This window comes from Salmo trutta, chromosome 23 (assembly GCF_901001165.1).
Source record: "Salmo trutta chromosome 23, fSalTru1.1, whole genome shotgun sequence".
Lineage (NCBI taxonomy): Eukaryota > Metazoa > Chordata > Actinopteri > Salmoniformes > Salmonidae > Salmo > Salmo trutta.
Window position 1 is genome coordinate 49247660 of NC_042979.1, and position 21416 is coordinate 49269075.

Sequence of the window (21416 nt, forward strand, 5' to 3'; positions counted from 1 at the left end):
AAGTTACATGTTGCATGGTCTCACTATGTGCAATAATCAAATCAAATTTTATTTGTTACATGTGCCGAATACAACAGGTGTAGATCTTACCGTGAACTGCTTACTTATAAGCCCTTAACCAACAATGCAGTTTTAAGAAAATAGAGTTAAGAAAATATTTACAAAATTAACTTAATTAAGTAAATTAAAAAAATTAACACAATAAAATAACGAGGCTTTATACAGGGGGTACCGGTACAGGGTCAAACAAAGATGCCTCCCTGGCCACCAGAGCATATTTCCAAATTATGTTTGCATATAATGACAAATTAAAACTGTTATTCTTTTGTCCATTTATTTAGTTGTTTATTAAATTATATTCTAAGTTCAAAATATTATTATTTAATAATAGTAGCCATAATTCATAAATGGTACCATGCAGGGTTCAGTGAAGAAGAACCTCTAGGGTTCTGACAGGGTTCTATATAGAACCTCTTGGGTTCTGACAGCGTTCTATATAGAACCTCTAGGGTTCTGACAGGATTCTATATAGAATGTTTATGAGTTCCATTTACAGTGTGTTTGGAAAGTATTCAGATCCCTTGACTTTTTCAACATTTTGTTACGTTACAGCCTTATTCTAAAATGGATTAAATAGTTTTTTCCCCCTCAATCTACACACAGAATCCCATTTTAACTAAGCAAATACAGGTTAAAAAATGTTTGCAAATGTATTTATTTTTAAACCCTGAAATATCACATTTACATAAATATTCAGACCCTTCTTCTGCAGAGAAGAATGGGCGAAACTCCCCAAATACAGGTGTGCCAAGCTTGTAGCGTTATACCCAGGAAGACTCGAGGCTGTAATCGCTGCCAAAGCTGCTTCAACAAAGGACTGAGTCTGTGATACATTTACATTTAGCAGACACTCTTATCCAGAGCGACTCGCAGTAGTGAGAGCATACATTTTACATTTTCTAATACTAGATGTGATATCCGTTTTTTTTTTATTTCATACATTTGCAAAAAATTCTAAAAACCTGTTTTTGCTTTGCCATTATGGGGTATTTTGTGTAGATTGATGAGGAAAAAAACGATTTAATACATTTTAGAATAAGGCTGTAACGCAACAAAATGTGGATGCACTGTACACTAACCCGATTTATTTGTGGGTAAAGTTGATAACATTACCGGTGGAGGGTTCTTATCAACAGTCTAAAGCCATCTACATTTCTAGAAATGAAAAAAACGAAAAACAAACAGCTAGTGTGAGTTATTTTTGAATTCTCCCTTTTAATTTAATGAATGTAAACATGTTTTTTTTTTTTTTTAAGTTTAATTTTCCTGTTTTGTTCAAATAAGTATACAATGAGCCTAACATCAACCCATGCATTGTCTTTAAAGTTTCTCATCCTTCCATTTTGTATATGTTACAAATTGTCATGTATTGTATTTATTATGATAATAAGATTTTAATTTTTCATCTCTCGTGACCACACGATGACGTAGCTACAAAAAAACCGAGAAAAAAAACCCGATGACGTAGCTACATATCCGATTCGACGTATTTCCGGTTAGGCCTCGTGCCCCTTCAACGTCTTTTATTTATATGTTTTAGGAGGAGAAGAAGAAGAAGAAGAAGCTATCCAGCTAGCTTGGCTAGTTGACCGCTGTGTTACTTACTATCATCCCAAACAACTCCTTCCTTTATGTTAGAAGAAATAGCTATATGAAGAGTCTCCGGTGTAAAGGTAAGTGTTTATTGACAGTACAGAGAGATTAGGCGTCTCTTTGTTCTATGAGGAGTCGGATCACGCTAACGAACGTAGCTAGCCGGGCCGTAGACGAAAGCTAAGCTTGATATTCTGGCTGCTGTTGATTTGAAATAGCTGAATAGCTAGCAAGATAACTGGCTAGCTCGAGTGTGTTATGTTAGCCGCGGGCCCAGCTAGATAATTAGCGAGCTAGCTAGATAGCGAAATGCAGAATGGTTGAAATGACTAGCCAGCCTAGAACTAACGTTAAATCAATGTGCTAGCCACTGATAACGAAACGGGCTATGAACCATATTTTTATTTGGTTGTTATATATCTAACAACTTTAACAGTAGGCCGTTCTTTGCCTTAGTTGACTTATGCTCGGCACACACTCCCATCGACTTAACAACTTGGACGTGCTCACATTTCCCGATGTCCTTGTCCCCAATCTTTCCTCCCATCCATCCTAAACCCCAGGACGTGGGTGTTCACATTACACAATGATTCCCTAGTTGATCCTGCCCTGCTTTTCTCGGTTGTCGTAGGAAGAAAACAAATATGTGCAGAAACATCAAAGTCTGAGGCGCAGAATATGGTCTTGATTTCATGTCATTTATTATTGTTTATTTCTGTCATGTAACGCGTATGTAATGTAGGACACAGATGTAATAATGGTTCGTTTTACTTGGCCTGTTGCCTCGGGTGAGTGGAGGTTTTACTTAAGTGCCAAGGATTCTGTTTTCCCTTGCAAAAGGGATTGCTTTTGATAAAACGTTTTTTTTTCTTCCTTCCCAATGAAAATGAAAATATGTATTTTATGGAAAAGAGATGTTTATGGAAGATGCACCATGCTGCCTTGTTGACAACATGACAGAGCTGTTCCATTTGAGAAGGGCATGCCTCCCTCCCTGCCAGATGTGACAGGTATAGGCCCTGGCTCAACATGATTGAATCCACCCATTGTTTTGGTCTCACATGCTGAATGCTCCATGGCTATTGGCAGCAGTCCTTGCCCAATCATGCCGAAGCAATGCTCATACTATAAAATGCACAACCAACATTTACATTTTACATTTACGTCATTTAGCAGACGCTCTTATCCAGAGTGACTTACAAATTGGTGCAACCAAAATGTAGGACATGTCAGAAACTGATCAGAACATCCGACAGGGGTCTGGAGAACAGAACAGCCATCATTGGTGCGTCCTTGACCTGCTCAAACTATGCGAGTCTCGATGTAATGATCCTAGCCCAAGTTCATAGGATTTTACCCAGATCATGAAAATTCGTCTGGGATGGCAAAATTGTGTAGTGTATGCCTGGCCTTAAGCCCTCTACAGATGGTATGATTTTAGCTGTTTTATGCCGTGATTTTGCCTTCTCAGACAACATTTCCACATCGTTGGCAAATTCTTAAGTCGTAAACGATTGTTGGACATCTTGGCTCGTTCAGTGTAACAGGGTCTAGGTCTGCCGATTTAAAAAAAAAAAAAATAAAAAAAAAAAAAAACACAAATACCTAATAAAAATGAAAAAAAAAAATTACAAAAAAATATTTAATAATAAAAAATAAATATATATATATATAATTTTTTTTTAAACATTTTTTAAAAGTACCATTACATTCGTAGGCTCTGACACAGTTCTGGTGGCGTCTTTATCGTGTAGTGTTGCAGGTGTTCCGAGCTGATCTTGGTGACTGACCAATAGGAACACTGAGTATGCACACAATTAGTCAGAATAATGTAATAGTTTGGTTTTAAACATTTACATGCTGTGCAAGAAAGAACGATTTCCCTAATAATCTTGTTTCCATGATGGGATTTTGATAAATGCAGAAAATCTCCATTCAAAATAAACGTTCTACCTTGTTATTTGGGGGAAGCCTATTTTGATTCTGACTTGGGACATATGAAGTTTGTATGTGTAAACTTTTTAAAGATGCATACGTTCAGTTTTTCTGAACTCACTTCTCTCGTGCACAACCATAGAGAGAGGCTTGCGCTGCTGGTACATGCACAGATCAAATACACCGCTGCAGTTGGCGTAGCCTACATCGGCTGGTGTTGACGTAAGCCCAGCAGCACACCACCCTGCATCCCACTGCTGGCTTGCTTCTGAAGCTAAGCAGGGTTGGTCCTGGTCAGTCCTTGGATGGGAGACCAGATGATGCTGGAAGTGGGGTTGGAGGGCCAGTAGGAGGCACTCTTTCCTCTGATCTAAAAAATATCCCAATGCCCTGTGTAGGGTGCCATCTTTCAGATGGGACGTTAAAGGGGTGTCCTGACTCTCTGTGGTCACTAAAGATCCCATGGTACTTATCGTAAGAGTAGGGGTGTTAACCCTGGTGTCCTGGCTAAATTCCCAATCTAGCCCTCATACCATCACGGTCACCTAATAATTCCCCAGCTTACAATTGGCTCATTCATCCCTCTCCCCTGTAACTATTCCCCAGGTCGTTGCTATAAATGAGAATGTGTTCTCAGTCAACTTACCTGTTAAAATAACAGTAAAATAAATCAAATAAAAACATCGGCTGGTGTTGCATCTCAAGCTAATTGCAGAATGTGATGACAAACCCGTACCAATTTAACCAGGTTGATGTCCAGATTTTAATTAACATCTAACACAGTGACGTGATAATCGTAAAAGACTGAATCTAACGTACTGTCTGCACAAAGGCCTTAAACTCTACAAATTACTATGGAGTTGAGCAGCGGTGAGTGTGAGCGGACTGTTGCTAGCGGGCTGTTGCTAGCAGACTGTTGCCAGCGGGCTGTTGCCAGAGGACTGTTGCCAGGGACTGTTGCTGGCGGGCTGTTGCTGGCGGGCTGTTGCCGGCGGACTGTAACTGGCTCCATTAGACATTACAGGATAGTAGGCAGGGCAAACCCCGTTTTGGATATTTCTGGTAGATCATCAACAAATAAATCACAGTATGTTTTTGGACACATTCAGTACTTTTATTTTTTATTTTTACCAGATTAAGTACAATACCATTGGAAATTAATGTTAAATTCAGTTGTATATTCCTAAAAACTTAAATTGAAAATTATGCTGTCAACTGCTTCTGTTTTTCATGAGTGTTTTAGTCTTTTTGGTCACGTCACAGACGCCAAGCCCCTCCCCATGCCACTCACAACAAAGACGAAAGATTATCTCCTTCCTCTATGACAACAAGCAGTTTTAATTAACTCGCTATTTGCATTTGAGGTTTGGTCCAACACAATCGGTCATATGGACACTGAAACACATTGAGACACTATTTTACTGTAATAGAGGAGACCTTGACCTTTCTAATGATTCCCTATTTATGTCTCAACTCCCAACATGTTGAACAGAGAAGACCCTACTAAAATGAGAAGATCAATGAACATGTTGAACTGAGAAGATCAATGAACACGTTGTGGAAAATCAATAAAATGTATTTATAAAGCCCTTTTTACGTCAGCCGATGTCACAAAGTGCTATACAGAAACTCAGCCTAAAACCCCAAACAGCAAGCAATGCAGGTGTAGAAGCACAGTGGGTAGGAAAAACTCCCTAGAAAGGCCAGAACCTAGGAAGAAACCTAGCAAGGAACCAGGCTCTGAGGGGTGGCCAGTCCTCTTCTGGCTGTACCGGGTGGAGATTATAACAGAACATGGCCAAGATGTTCAAATGTTCATAGATGACCAGCAGGGTCAGATAATAATAATCACAGTGGTTGTAGAGGGTGCAACAGGTCAGCACCTCAGGAGTAAATGTCAGTTGGCTTTTCATAGCAGATCATTCAGCGTTAGAGACGGCAGGTGCGGTAGAGAGAGAGTCCAAAACAGCAGGTCCGGGACAAGGTAGCACGTTCCGTGAACAGGTCAGCACCTCAGGAGTAAATGTCAGTGAGTGAGTGCATTTTAGCTAAAGACCATTATACTAGCTGTCTTGTGTTTTTCTAAATGTACAATAAGCATAAAAATACACATTTGTATAAGGAATTGGCTTCTCGTTCTGAGAAATAAGCATCTTCTTATCCAGGTAGGCCACTTGATTTCAACATCTAAACAAAGTGGACAGGCTTGTTGTTAAAACGGTTGGTGACGGACAGGAAGGTGTGTATACATAACAGTTAAACTGTTCTACCTTGTTAGCAAGAAAATGCATCCAAGTTGGCTGGATTTTAAATATCAACATTAGCTGGCTACTCACTAGCAGTTGTGTTTGAGACCTGTTCATTTTCTATAATGCCTGTTACCAGTAGTTGGTCTATAATGATCTATAATGTTACCAGTAGTTGGTCTATAATGATCTATAATGTTACCAGTAGTTGGTCTATAATGAGCTATATTGTTACCAGTAGTTGGTCTATAATGTTACCAGTAGTTGGTCTATAATGAGCTATATTGTTACCAGTAGTTGGTCTATAATGATCTATATTGTTACCAGTAGTTGGTCTATATTGTTACCAGTAGTTGGTCTATAATGATCTATATTGTTACCAGTAGTTGGTCTATAATGATCTATAATGTTACCAGTAGTTGGTCTATAATGAGCTATATTGTTACCAGTAGTTGGTCTATAATGTTACCAGTAGTTGGTCTATAATGAGCTATATTGTTACCAGTAGTTGGTCTATAATGATCTATATTGTTACCAGTAGTTGGTCTATATTGTTACCAGTAGTTGGTCTATATTGTTACCAGTAGTTGGTCTATATTGTTACCAGTAGTTGGTCTATAATGAGCTATAATGTTACCAGTAGTTGGTCTATATTGTTACCAGTAGTTGGTCTATATTGTTACCAGTAGTTGGTCTATAATGTTACCAGTAGTTGGTCTATAATGTTACCAGTAGTTGGTCTATAATGATCTATAATGTTACCAGTAGTTGGTCTATAATGATCTATATTGTTACCAGCAGTTGGTCTATAATGATCTATAATGTTACCAGTAGTTGGTCTATAATGATCTATAATGTTACCAGTAGTTGGTCTATAATGATCTATAATGTTACCAGTAGTTGGTCTATAATGATCTATAATGTTACCAGTAGTTGGTCTATAATGAGCTATATTGTTACCAGTAGTTGGTCTATAATGTTACCAGTAGTTGGTCTATAATGAGCTATATTGTTACCAGTAGTTAGTCTATAATGATCTATATTGTTACCAGTAGTTGGTCTATATTGTTACCAGTAGTTGGTCTATATTGTTACCAGTAGTTGGTCTATATTGTTACCAGTAGTTGGTCTATAATGTTACCAGTTGTTGGTCTATAATGATCTATATTGTTACCAGTAGTTGGTCTATAATGAGCTATAATGTTACCAGTAGTTGGTCTATATTGTTACCAGTAGTTGGTCTATAATGTTACCAGCAGTTGGTCTATAATGATCTATAATGTTACCAGTAGTTGGTCTATAATGATCTATAATGTTACCAGTAGTTGGTCTATAATGATCTATATTGTTACCAGTAGTTGGTCTATAATGATCTATAATGTTACCAGTAGTTGGTCTATATTGTTACCAGTAGTTGGTCTATAATGTTACCAGTAGTTGATCTATAATGATCTATATTGTTACCAGTAGTTGATCTATAATGATCTATATTGTTACCAGTAGTTGGTCTATAATGATCTATATTGTTACCAGTAGTTGGTCTATAATGATCTATATTGTTACCAGTAGTTGATCTATAATGATCTATATTGTTACCAGTAGTTGGTCTATATTGTTACCAGTAGTTGGTCTATATTGTTACCAGTAGTTGGTCTATATTGTTACCAGTAGTTGGTCTATAATGTTACCAGTAGTTGGTCTATAATGTTACCAGTAGTTGGTCTATAATGTTACCAGTAGTTGGTCTATAATGATCTATAATGTTACCAGTAGTTGGTCTATAATGAGCTATATTGTTACCAGTAGTTGGTCTATAATGTTACCAGTAGTTGGTCTATAATGAGCTATATTGTTACCAGTAGTTGGTCTATAATGAGCTATATTGTTACCAGTAGTTGGTCTATATTGTTACCAGTAGTTGGTCTATATTGTTACCAGTAGTTGGTCTATAATGTTACCAGTAGTTGGTCTATAATGTTACCAGTAGTTGGTCTATAATGTTACCAGTAGTTGGTCTATATTGTTACCAGTAGTTGGTCTATATTGTTACCAGTAGTTGGTCTATAATGATCTATAATGTTACCAATAGTTGGTCTATAATGATCTATATTGTTACCAGTAGTTGGTCTATAATGATCTATATTGTTACCATTAGTTGGTCTATAATGATCTATATTGTTACCAGTAGTTGGTCTATATTGTTACCAGTAGTTGGTCTAGATTGTTACCAGTAGTTGGTCTATAATGTTACCAGTATTTGGTCTATATTGTTACCAGTAGTTGGTCTATAATGATCTATAATGTTACCAATAGTTGGTCTATAATGATCTATATTGTTACCAGTAGTTGGTCTATAATGATCTATATTTTTACCAATAGTTGGTCTATAATGATCTATATTGTTACCAGTAGTTGGTCTATATTGTTACCAGTAGTTTGTCTAGATTGTTACCAGTAGTTGGTCTATAATGTTACCAGTAGTTGGTCTATATTGTTACCAGTAGTTGGTCTATATTGTTACCAATAGTTGGTCTATAATGATCTATATTGTTACCAGTAGTTGGTCTATATTGTTACCAGTAGTTGGTCTATATTGTTACCAATAGTTGGTCTATAATGATCTATATTGTTACCAATAGTTGGTCTATAATGATCTATATTGTTACCAGTAGTTGGTCTATATTGTTACCAGTAGTTGGTCTATATTGTTACCAGTAGTTTGTCTAGATTGTTACCAGTAGTTGGTCTATAATGTTACCAGTTGTTGGTCTATAATGATCTATAATGTTACCAGTAGTTGGTCTATAATGATCTATAATGTTACCAGTAGTTGGTCTATAATGTTACCAGTTGTTGGTTTATAATGATCTATATTGTTACCAGTAGTTGGTCTATAATCAGCTATAATGTTACCAGTAGTTGGTCTATATTGTTACCAATAGTTGGTCTATAATGTTACCAGTAGTTGGTCTATAATGATCTATAATGTTACCAGCAGTTGGTCTATAATGATCTATAATGTTACCAGTAGTTGGTCTATAATGATCTATAATGTTACCAGTAGTTGGTCTATAATGATCTATATTGTTACCAGTAGTTGGTCAATAATGATCTATATTGTTACCAGTAGTTGATCTATAATGATCTATATTGTTACCAGTAGTTGGTCTATATTGTTACCAGTAGTTGGTCTATATTGTTACCAGTAGTTGGTCTATGTTGTTACCAGTAGTTGGTCTATATTGTTATCAGTAGTTGGTCTATGTTGTTACCAGTAGTTGGTCTATAATGTTACCAGTAGTTGGTCTATAATGTTACCAGTAGTTGGTCTATAATGTTACCAGTAGTTGGTCTATAATGTTACCAGTAGTTGGTCTATAATGTTACCAGTAGTTGGTCTATAATGATCTATATTGTTACCAGTAGTTGATCTATAATGATCTATATTGTTACCAGTAGTTGGTCTATAATGGTCTATATTGTTACCAGTAGTTGGTCTATAATGATGTATATTGTTACCAGCAGCTGGTCTATAATGATCTATATTGTTACCAGTAGTTGGTCTATATTGTTACCAGTAGTTGGTCTATAATGTTACCAGCAGTTGGTCTATGATCTATAATGTTACCAGCAGTTGGTCTATAATGATCTATAATGTTACCAGTAGTTGGTCTATAATGATCTATAATGTTACCAAAAATTTGGTCTATAATGTTACCAGTAGTTGGTATGTAATGATCTATAATGTTACCAGTAGTTGGTCTATAATGATCTATATTGTTACCAGTAGTTGGTCTATAATGATCTATATTGTTACCAGTAGTTGGTCTATAATGATCTATATTGTTACCAGTAGTTGGTCTATAATGTTACCAGTAGTTGGTCTATAATGATCTATATTATTACCAGTAGTTGGTCTATAATGATCTACCGTAAATTCCGGACTATAAGCCGCAACTTTTTTCCCAGCTTTGAACCTCGCGGCTTAAACAATGATATATATATGGATTGTTATAATATATGGATTTTTCCCGCTTTAAATTTTTATAAAAAAAACAAAACATTTTGTGACATGCTCAGTTTTTTGGGCGGCATGAAGCTTTCATTAGACCAATGAAATTGCCGAACGGGTTAAGGTCAAACAACTTTTTTGTTTACTGTTTAGATTAAATCGAGTGCTCTCAAACTTTCCATCATTCTGATTACGGTAGTCATTTTGTCACCCTCATCCTGGCAAAGACACGGAGAAATGCATATGATGCAGCTTTCAAGTTGAAGGCGATTGATCTGGCTGTTGGAAAAGGAAATAGAGCTGCTGCACGGGAGCTTGGTCTTAATGAGTCGATGATAAGACGTTGGAAACAGCAGCATGAAGAATTGACTCAGTGCAAAAAGACAACTAAAGACAACTAAAGTTACAAGCCGTGTTTCGTTAAAGCCTATTTATTTTTGTAACAAGCCGTGTTTCGTTAAAGCCTGTGGAAAGTTATTTTGTTTCAATGTACCGGTAGGCACCTGCGGCTTATAGACATGTGCGGCTTATTTATGTTCAAAATATTTTTTTTCTTTTTTATTCAGTAGGCGCGCTTAATAGTCCGGAAATTACGGGATATTGTTACCAGTAGTTTGTCATTATTAGTAGATGTGCATTATTCATGGTTCTGGTTACATTTGTAACAATAAGGGCGTTTTCATAGACAGACTTGAAAGCCAGATCACTGATTATTGCAAAAAAAAGCAGGTTAAACTATTTTGATAAAATAATTATATTATTAGTGGGTCTTATGGTTGTGGAAGGCTTATATTTAGCCTTGGTATAATTTTACAACCCCTGAATTCATTAGATTATTCCAGACTTTTTGAAATGCATTAATTTACCTTTTTTTAATTGAACAACAAAGCCTATTTTGAGAACTTAAAAAATAAAAATATATAAATATATATAAACAAAACATTTCCTCTAAAGAAATGTATTGATTTAATAAAAAAAAAAAAATCTTAGTTCAGTTTAAAGGTCAATTAATGCATTTCAAACAGTCATGAACATCCATAAGTTTGAAAAATTCAGAGATGATTTTTAGGCCATATCGCCCAGCCCTAGATAGGTACTGTTTGTAGCTTGTGAGTGATGTGCAGTTTGTGAACGATTCCTTCTTTTTGAACGACTCTTTACTGAGTCGAGTCATGATTTGTTTTTCTAAGTGACTCGTTCATTGTAGCCGTTCGTTTGACATGCTAGTGCTGGGCACAGTACAGCAGGATGAATACACGCTCCTCTGGCTCAGTGGCTCCAGAGACATGCTCTGACCACCGCCTGTCAAATTCACGCAGGACTATCGATCATGAGTTCAGAGAAGAAAAAATACATGTTTACAACTGATAATTGATCACATGGTGCAAGAATGACTGCAATTAATTTATTATTGCATGTTATGATGGACACAGCTTTGTAGAACCAAAACATACTCTGCTCAACAAACTCCTCATTTGTTGGGTTGCAGTTTACAAACAACATTGTGTTTATCACCCTCGGGGCATTCAAGCAATGCAATCCACCAAGAATCATTCAATCTCGTCTGGTTGTGGCCACAACTAGACCTAGTTTCAAATGTATCAAGAAATAATCATATTTGTATACCTAGCAATCAACAAATGTCCATCACCTGGGTTCACAAGGTGCGTGTTGCTTTCCTCCTCGCCGTCAGTGTTTTTTATTTTTTTTAAGTAACATTTATAAGGGAGAGTTCCAATACGCTATGATGAACGACATTTGAACGAAGGGGCTTAGAATCGTGAGTTTTCAGTTCATTGTTCACCAGTAGGGGGTCCAGCGTGCTCTGGGCATTACTGACTCAAATGAATGAGATGTGTCTGGTGTAGTACAGAGTTTTTTTTTTCAGCAAACCTTAATTTGGCGACACTATCTTAGTTCTTAGTTCTCCTGTCTTCTGGAATATACGGTTTCCTGTTTACAGGTTTGTTTTGAATTACATCGAGTCGCTGTCAGTTCATACTTGGAAAAATGTTATCTATGTTTGTCCTGTGTAAATGTGTTATTTTCTTTGGGTGCTGCAATCTGTCGTGTTTTGGCCCTGCCAAGGGAGCGGGTGTTAATGCAGAATGACTAGATCCCATTTGGCCCCTGAATACTTCATGATAAGCTGTAGACCACACTATCTACCAAGAGAGTTCTCATCTATATTATTCGTAGCTGTCTATTTACCACCACAGAACGAAGCTGGCACTAAAACCACTCTCAACCAACTGTATAAGGCCATAAACAATGAAGAAAATGCTCATCCAGAAGGGGCGCTCCTAGTGGGCGGGGACTTTAATGCAGGCAAACTTAAATCTGTTTTACCAAAATTTTACCAGCATGTCACATGTTCAACCAGGGAAAAAACAAAATCCTAGACCACCTTTACTCCACACACAGAGATGCATACAAAGCTCTCTCCCGCCCCCCATTTAGGAAATCTGACCATAATTATATCCTCCTGATTCCTGTTTACTAGCAAAAACTAAAGCAGGAAGTACCAGTGACTCGCTCAATACGGAAGTGGTCAGATGACGCGGATGCTAAGCTACAGGACTGTTTTGCTGCACAGACTGGAATATGTTCCGGAATTCATCCAATGGCATTGAGGAATATACCACCTCAGTCACTGGCTTCATCAATAAGTGCATCGATGACATCGTCCCCACAGTGACCATATGTACATATCCCAACCAGAAGCCATGGATTACAGGCAACATCCGCATTGAGCTAAAGGCTAGAGCTGCTGCTTTCAAGGAGCGCGAGACTAATGCGGACGCTTATAAGAAATCCCGCTATGCCCTCAGACAAACCATCAAACAAGCAAAGAGTCATTACAGGACTAAGATTGAATCGTACTACACCGTCTCTGATGCTCGTCAGATGTGGCAGGACTTGCAAACTATTACGGACTACAAAGGGGGAAACCCAGACGCGAGCTGCCCAGTGACGTGAGCCTACCAGACGAGCTAAATGCCTTTTATGCTAACTTCGAGGCAAGCAACACTGAAGCATGCACGAGAGCACCAGCTGTTCTGGATGACTGTAATAACGCTCTCGGTAGCCGATGTGAACAAAACCTTTTTAAACAGGTCAACATTCACAAAGCCGCTGGGCCAGACGGATTACCAGGACGTGTACTCGAAGCATGTGCAAACCAACTGTCAAGTGTCTCCACTGACATTTTCAACCTCTCCCTGACCGAGTCTGTAATACCTACATGTTTCAAGCAGACCACCATAGTCCCTGTGACCAAGGAAGCGAAGGTAACCTGCCTAAATGATTACCGCCCCGTGACACTCACGTCGGTAGCCACAAAGTGCTTTGAAAGGCTGGTCATGGCTCACATCAACAGCATCATCCTGGATACCCTAGACCCACTCCAATTCGAATACCGCCCCAACAGATCCACAGATGACACAATCTCAATCACACTTCCCACTGCCCTTTCTAATCTAGACAAAAAGAACACCTATGTGAGAATGCTATTCATTGACTACAGCTCAGCGTTCAGCACCATAGTGCCCACAAAGCTCATCACTAAGCTAAGGACCCTGGGACCAAACACCCCCCTCTGCAACTGGATCCTGGACTTCCTGATGGGCCGCCCCCAGATGGTAAGAGTAGGCAACAACACGTCTGTCACGCTGTTTCTTAACACTGGGGCCCCTCGGGTGTGTACGTAGTCCCCTCCTGTATTCCCTGTTCACCCACGACTGCGTGGCCAAATGAGACTCCAACACCATTATTAAGTTTGCTGATGACACAACAGTGGTAGGCCTGATCACTGACAACGATGAGATGGCCTATAGGGAGGAGGTCAGAGAACTGGCAGTGTGTTGCCAGGACAACAACCTCTCCCTCAATGTGAGCAAGACAGGAGCTGATCGTGGACTACAGGAAAAGGCAGGCCAAACAGGCCCCCATTAACATCGACGGGGCTATAGTGGAGCAGGTCGAGAGCTTCAAGTTCCTTGGCGTCCACATCACCAACAAAACGATCATGGTCCAAACACACCAAGACAGTTGTGAAGAGGGCACGGCAACCTTTTCCCCCTCAGGAGACTGAAAAGATTTGGCATGGGTCCTCAGATCCTCAAAAGGTGCTACAGCTCCACCATCGAGAGCATCCTGACCGGTTGCAGCACCGCCTGGTATGGCAACTGCTCAGCATTTGCCCTTAAGGCGCTACAGAGGGTAGTGTGAACGGCCCAGTACATCACCGGGGGCCAAGCTTCCTGCCATCCAGGACCTATATAATAGGCGGTGTCAGAGGAAAGCCCATAAAATTGTCAGACTCCAGTCACCCGAGGCATAGACTGTTTACTCTGCTACCACACGGCAAGCGGTACTGGAGCGCCAAGTCAAGGACCAAAAGGCTCCATAACAGCTTCTACCCACCCCGAAACCATAAGACTGTTGAATAATTCATAAAATCGATAAAACAATTTACATTGACCCCCCCCCCCCCCTTTTCTACACTGCTGCTACTCTGTTTTGTTACCTATGCATAGTCACTTCGCCCCCACCTACTTGTCCAGATTACCTCAACTAGCCTGTACCCCAGCACACTGACTCGGTACAGGTGCTCCCTCTATATAGCCTCGTTATTCTTATTGTGTTACTTTTTATTATTACTTTTTATTTGTCTACTTGGAAAATATGTTCTTCTTGAACAGCACTGTTTTGTTAACTTCTATGGGCTATGTGGGACGCTAGCGTCCCACCTGCGGGACACAGCCAGTGAAATATCAGGGCGGCAAATTCAAAAACAACAAAATGTCATAATTCAACTTTCTCAAACATACAACTATTTTACACCATTTTAAAGATGCACTTCTCCTTGATGTAACCACATTGTCTGATTTCAAAAAAGCTTTACAGCGAAAGCAAAACATTAGATTATGTTAGGAGAGTACATAGACAAAAATAATCACAGACATTTTCCAAGCAAGGACATGTGTCAATAAAACCCAAAACACAGCTAAATGAAGCACTAACCTTTGACGATCTTCATCAGATGACACTCCTAGGACATTATGTTACACAATACATGTATGTTTTGTTCTATAAAGTTGATATTTATATCCAAAAACAGCATTTTACATTGGCGCATGATGTTCAGAAAATGTATTCCCACCAAAACATCCGGTGAATGTGCACATCAATTTACAAAAATACTCATAAACGTTGACAAAATATACAACAATTATTTAAAGAATTATAGATAGACTACCCCTGGATGCAACCGCTTTGTCAGATTTTAAAATAGCTTTACGGAGAAAGCACATTTTTCAATATTCTGAGTACATAGCTCAACCATCACAGCAAGCTATACAGACACCCGCCAAGTTCGGGGCAACCTAAACTCAGAATTAGTATTAGAAATATTGTCTTAACTTTGCTGATCTTCGTCAGAATGCACTCCCAGGACTGCTACTTCCACAATAAATGTTGTTTTTGTTTGAAATAATCCATATTTATGTCAATACCTCCGTTTTTGTTCGTGCGTACAGATCACTTATCCAAAGGCATAACGTGCGAGCGCGGTACCAGAGACAAAGTCAAAATGTTCCATTACCGTACTTAGAAGCATGTCAAACGCTGTTTAAAATCAATCTTTTTGGTATTTTTAACGTAAAATTGCGATAATATTCCAACCGGACAATAGCATACCCATTCAAGAAGAAAAAGAAGGAACGGCACGCTCGCGGGACTGCGCATATCCAATCCCTTTTGTCCACAGGCAGTCCACTGATTGACTGAGCTCCTATTATCTGCCCAGTGACAGGAGAATGCTGAAAGAACTTTCTGAAGGCTGTTGACAGCCAATTGAAGCCTTAGGAAGTGCAACGTGACCCCACAGAAACTGTAGTTTCGATAGAGAATCAAAAGAACTACAATTCTGACTTCCTCCACTTCCTGGTTGGATTTTTCTCAGGTTTTTGCCTGCCATATGAGTTCTGTTATACTCACAGACACCATTCAAACAATTTTAGACACTTCAGAGTGTTTTCTATCCAAATCTACTAATAATATGCATATTCTAGTTTCTGGGCAAGAGTAGTAACCAGTTTAATTTGGGTACGTTTTTTCATCCGGCCGTGAAAATACTGCCCCCTACACCCCAACAGGTTAAGGGTTTGTAAGTAAGCATTTCACGGTAAAGTGTACACTTATTGTATTTGGTGCATGTGACAAATAAAGTTTGATTTTGATTTGAACTCACACTTCTAGTATGAATAAGTAATATTCATTTTTCCATAGGGGGAAACGGCTCCAACTCACGATGGAAGACTGCTTGCACACTTCTTCAGAGAACCTGTCTAAGTTGGTCCGCTGGGCCCACAGTCACGGCACCATCTGTGCTCTCATCCCGAACCTCAAACACCTGCTCACCGAGGGTTCCCATGGGACCCTGACCGCCATGTGGGGGTGCAGCGCGGGCCACGCCTACCACTGGCCCCTCCCCGCCACCTGTAAGACAGGCCAGAAGGTGGGTGTGTTTTTAGTTCCAGATGTTTGTGATTTTTGACTGTTCTATTGACAAGCTGAACATGTTTGGGTTGGCAAGAGGGCAGAAACAGACTGGAACCCAGGTTAGGCATTTATGGCACTAAACTCAGTGGCCAGTTTACACCACCCCGTTCACAAAAATGGTTTGCTCCTACAGACAGTGAGTCACGTGGCTTGTTATATAAAGCAGGCAGGCAGGCATCAAGGCATTCAGTTACTGTTTTATTGAATGTTAGAATGGGCAAAACAAGTGACCTATACGACTGAGCGTGGTATGATTGTCGGTGTCAGGTGTGCCAGTTCCAATGTGCCGGTTCTCAGAAATGGCCGGCCTCCTGGGCTTTTTACGCACGACAGTGTCTAGGGTTTACCGAGAATGGTGCGATTTAAACAAAAAATATCTGGTCAGTGGCAATCCTGTTGCCAAAAACAGCTCGTTGATGAGATGTCGAAGGAGAATGGCAAGAATCGTGCAAGCTAAAAGGCGGTCAACGAACGGGCAAATAACCGTGCAGTACAACGGTGGTGTGCAGAAACGGCATCTCGGATTGGCTATTGCAGCAGACGACCACACCAGGTTCCATTCCTATCAGCTATAAACAAGAAGAAGAGGCTCCAGTGGACACACCATCACCAACACTGGACAATAGAGAAGTGGAAAAACATTGCCTGGTCCGATGAATCCCGGTTCCTTTTGTCAAGCTGATGGCGCTCAGTATTTAGCGTAAGCGGCAGAGCGCTCTGTAAGCAGTATGAGTCATGGCCCCATCCTGCCTGGTGTCAACACTACCGGCTGGTGGCGGTGGTTTAATGGAGTGGGGAATGTTTCCCTGGCACGCCTTAGGTCCATTGATACCGATTGAGCAACTTTCCATGCCCTGACGAAGTCTGGCTTTTCTGGAGGCAAAGGGGAGTCCGACCCGGTACTATACGAGTTTATAGGTAAACTGTCCACTGAGTGTATGTCTTTCTGTAAATAATGGGGCCAATGTGTGACATTGGCCCCAGGACTGTACGACACCACAGGGCTGGGACTGTACGACACCACAGGGCTGGGACTGTACGACACCACAGGTCTAGGACTGTACGACACCACAGGTCTGGGACTGTACGACACCACAGGTCTGGGACTGTACGACACCACAGGTCTGGGACTGTACGACACCACAGGTCTGGGACTGTACGACACCACAGGTCTGGGACTGTACGACACCACAGGTCTGGGACTGTACGACACCACAGGCCTGGGACTGTACGACTAGGACTGTACGACACCACAGGTCTGGGACTGTACGACACCACAGGCCTGGGACTGTACGACACCACAGGCCTGGGACTGTACGACACCACAGGCCTGGGACTGTACGACACCACAGGCCTGGGACTGTACGACACCACAGGTCTGGGACTGTACGACACCACAGGCCTGGGACTGTACGACACCACAGGCCTGGGACTGTACGACACCACAGGCCTGGGACTGTACGACACCACAGGCCTGGGACTGTACGACACCACAGGCCTGGGACTGTACGACACCACAGGCCTGGGATTGTACGACACCACAGGGCTGGGACTGTACGACACCACAGGCCTGGGACTACATCCTTTAAACTTGGCATCCCGGTACCGCTTGCCATGCGGAAGCAGAGAGAACAGCCTATGACTTGGGTGGCTGGAGTCTTTGACAATTTTTAGGGCCTTCCTCTGAAACCACCTAGTATAGAGGTCCTGGATGGCAGGAAGCTTGACCCCAGTGAATTACTGGGCCGTTCGCACTACCCTCTGTAGCACCTTGCAGTCGGAGGCCGAGCAGGTGCCATACCAGGTGGTGATGCAACCCGTCAGGATGCTCTCAATGGTGCAGCTGTAAAACCTTTTGTGGATCTGAGGACCCATTTCAAATCTTTTCAGTCTCCTGAGGGGGAACAGGTTTTGTCGTGCCCTCTTCACAACTGTTTTGGTGTGTTTGGACCATATGCTAGTTTGTTGGTGATGTGGACGGCAAGGAACTTGAAGCTCTCAACCTGCTCCACCACCGTCGATGAGAATGGGGGCGTGCTTGGTCCTCATTTTCCTTGTAGTCCATGATCAGCTCCTTTGTCTTGCTGACGTTGAGGGAGAGGTTGTTGTCCTGGCACCACACGGCAAGGTCTCTGATTTCCTCCCTATAGGCTGTCTCGTCGTTGTCAGTGATCAGGCCTACCACTGTTGTGTCATCAGCGAACTTAATGATGGTGATGGAGTCGTGCCTGGCCGTGCAGTCATGAGTGAACAGGGTTTTAAGTGTCACTGTAAAGTGACTCTCGGTTAGAAGCATTCCATAATTTTGGATTTGTGTGTCCATGAAAACCGTTTTCACCTGTAACATAAGGAGACACAAAATGTTATGTAGTTATGAGATCTTTATACCCAAACTGTCCAACAGCTAGATACCTGGTTCAAGTTCAGTGTCTAATTTAACCGTCAATTTACACTGCCAAAAAATGCAAGTCATGTATTATGTCACACAATTTTGGACAAATCCGTCAAGTTACCAACCATGATAAAAGGTTAAACAAGTTTTAAATCAACTTGTGAATGTTATTGATTATAGCTATGATGTTATTGATTATGATCCTTCATGTAATGACATTAAAACATTGTCAGATTATTATCAATGACTTTTGTCAAGGAAATCCTCACAGGTACCCTAGTTTATAGAACATATACAGAGCAGAAAGTTTTCTGACCCATTCACCTTTTCCACATTTTGTTTATAGCCTTATTCTAAAATTGATTAAATAATTCCCCCCCCCATCAATCTACAAACATTACCCCATAATGATAAAGCAAAAACAGGTTTATATTTTTTTTGCACATTTTTATTAAAAATAAAACTCATTATTCAGGCCCTTTACTCAGTACTTTGTTGAAGCACCTTTGACAGTGATTACAGTCTTGAGTCTTCTTGGGTATAACGCTACAAGCTTGGCAGACCTTTATTTGCGGAGTTTCTCCCATTCTTCTCTGCAGATCCAAGTTGCACAGCTATTTTCAGGTCTCTCCAGAGATGTTTGATCGGGTTCAAGTCCGGGCTCTGGCTGGGCCACTCAAGAACATTCAGAGACTTGTCCCAAAGCCACTCCAGCGTTGTCTTGGTTGTGTGTTTAGGGTCGTTGTCCTGTTGGAAGGTGAACCTTTCCCCCAGTCTAAGGTCCTGAGTGCTCTGGAGCAGGTTTTCATCAAGGATCTCTCTGTACTTTGCTCCGTTCATCTTTCCCTCGATCCTGACTAGTCTCCCAGTCCCTGCTGTTGAACAACATCCCCACAGCATGATGCTGCTTTCACCATGCTTCAACATGGGGATGGTGCCAGGTTTCCTCCAGATGTGACGCTTGACATTCAGGCCAAGGAGTTCAATCTTGGTTTCATCAGACCAGAGAATCTTGTTTCTCATGGTCTGAGAGTCTTTAGGTGCCTTTTGGTAAACTCGAAGCAGGGTGTCATGTCCATTTTACTGAGGAGTAGCTTCCGTCTGGCCACTCTACTATAAAGGCCTGAATGGTGGAGTGCTGCAGAGATGGTTGTCCTTCTGGAAGGTTCTCCCATCTCCACAGAGGAACTCTGGAGCTCTGTCAGTGACCATCAGGTTCTTGGTCACCTCCCTGACCAAGGCCCTTCCAAATCATGTCCAATCAGTTGAATTTACCTCAGGTGGACTCCAATCATGTTGTAGAAACATCTCAAGGATGATCAATGGAAACAGGATGCACCTGAGCTCAATTTAGAGTCTCATAGCAAAGGGTCTGAATACTTTTTTATTTTTAATACATTTGCAAAAAAATCTAAACCTATTTTCGCTTTGTCATTATGGGGTATTGTGTGTAGATTGAGGGGGAAGAAAACAATTTAATCCATTTTAGAATAAGGCTGTAACGTAACAAAATGTGGGAAATAGTCAAGCGGTATGAATACTTTCTGAATGCACTGTATTCTCTGTATATTATGTTGTCAGTGCCATTCCACCAGGTCAAATTCCTGATCCATGTCAAATGTACTTGTTGATTCTGATTTCTAAAGGAGCGGGGTGGTTGCTACCAGGACAGCCGTAGCATCAACTCAGAGAGCCTCAGTGTCCAGGGAGGGGCCTCAGCCCGTCAGAGCAGCCCAGGAGGTGAGAGGTTTCTGGGCCGCTCCACCAAGGCCAAGGGAGGCGACAGCAGCCAGACCCGGGACTCCTGCGACTTCTCCAACTGCAGCGATGACAACACCGAAGCCGACGACAACACTGAGGAATATAACAGCAACCTGTTTGATATTGTCTGTGAGTCCTCAGCCACGACGGACGAGGATGGAGACGTAGACTACGAGCCTCATCACAGACCCAGGAAGAGGGGACCCCCGGGGGGAATGCCCGGTCCCCAGAGACCAGGCTCTGAGGACAGGGGACAGGGGGACAAGTCAGTGAAGAAGATCAAGCAGGAGACTGCTGAGGACTATTACACAGTACCTAAAGCCCAGCTAGCAGCAGGGGTAGGTACTGACTCTGGCCTGGCCTCTCACTCAGTCTCCCAGTCCCCAAAACCTAATAATAACTCTCTGTCCCACCATGCATTGCCACACAAACCCTCCCAGCTGGACGCCGACTGTTTGGTTGGTGGCGTGTCGTCGTCTGTGCTGGGGCGCTCCTTTCCTCACAAACCTCTCCGAGGCTCTATCTCCAGCTCTGTCTCCAAACCTTCCATGATGAGCACTAGTTCTCCCAGACACCAGGACCTGTCCTCGGTGTCGACCCAGGGCCTGAGCACCCTCCCTGGGGCAGGTAGTGAGCTGATGGAGGACCTGCTGAAGCATGGAGGATCCGAGGGGCCGTTGGGGAACCTGACTCCTTCTTCCCCCAGTGGGATGAACCCTGACCTGGACCTCCTGGGAGCAGAGACCAAAGGAGAGGCTACAGGTACAGTAAACATCTCTCTCTCTCCCTCTAGCTGCCCTCTCTCCCTCTAGCTGCCCTCTCTCCCTCTAGCTGCCCTCTCTCTCCCTCTAGC

The 21416-nt window shown here is 41.4% G+C and overlaps 1 protein-coding gene across 4 annotated transcripts in view; it reads left to right on the top strand.

Moving 5' to 3' along the window:
• Positions 1 to 1542: 1542 nt before the first annotated feature.
• LOC115160187 (uncharacterized protein KIAA1958) overlaps positions 1543 to 21416 on the top strand; it is a 46514-nt gene continuing 26640 nt past the window's right edge. For 2 of the 4 annotated variants that reach the window (XM_029710568.1, XM_029710569.1), the window contains exons 1-3: positions 1543 to 1733; positions 16138 to 16366; positions 20449 to 21325. In XM_029710568.1, the coding sequence (XP_029566428.1) occupies positions 16160 to 16366; positions 20449 to 21325 (1084 nt within the window). In that variant the 5' untranslated portion in view covers positions 1543 to 1733; positions 16138 to 16159. The remainder of the gene's footprint in view (positions 1734 to 16137; positions 16367 to 20448; positions 21326 to 21416) is intronic. The other 2 variants (XM_029710570.1, XM_029710571.1) reach the window with 1 other exon arrangement.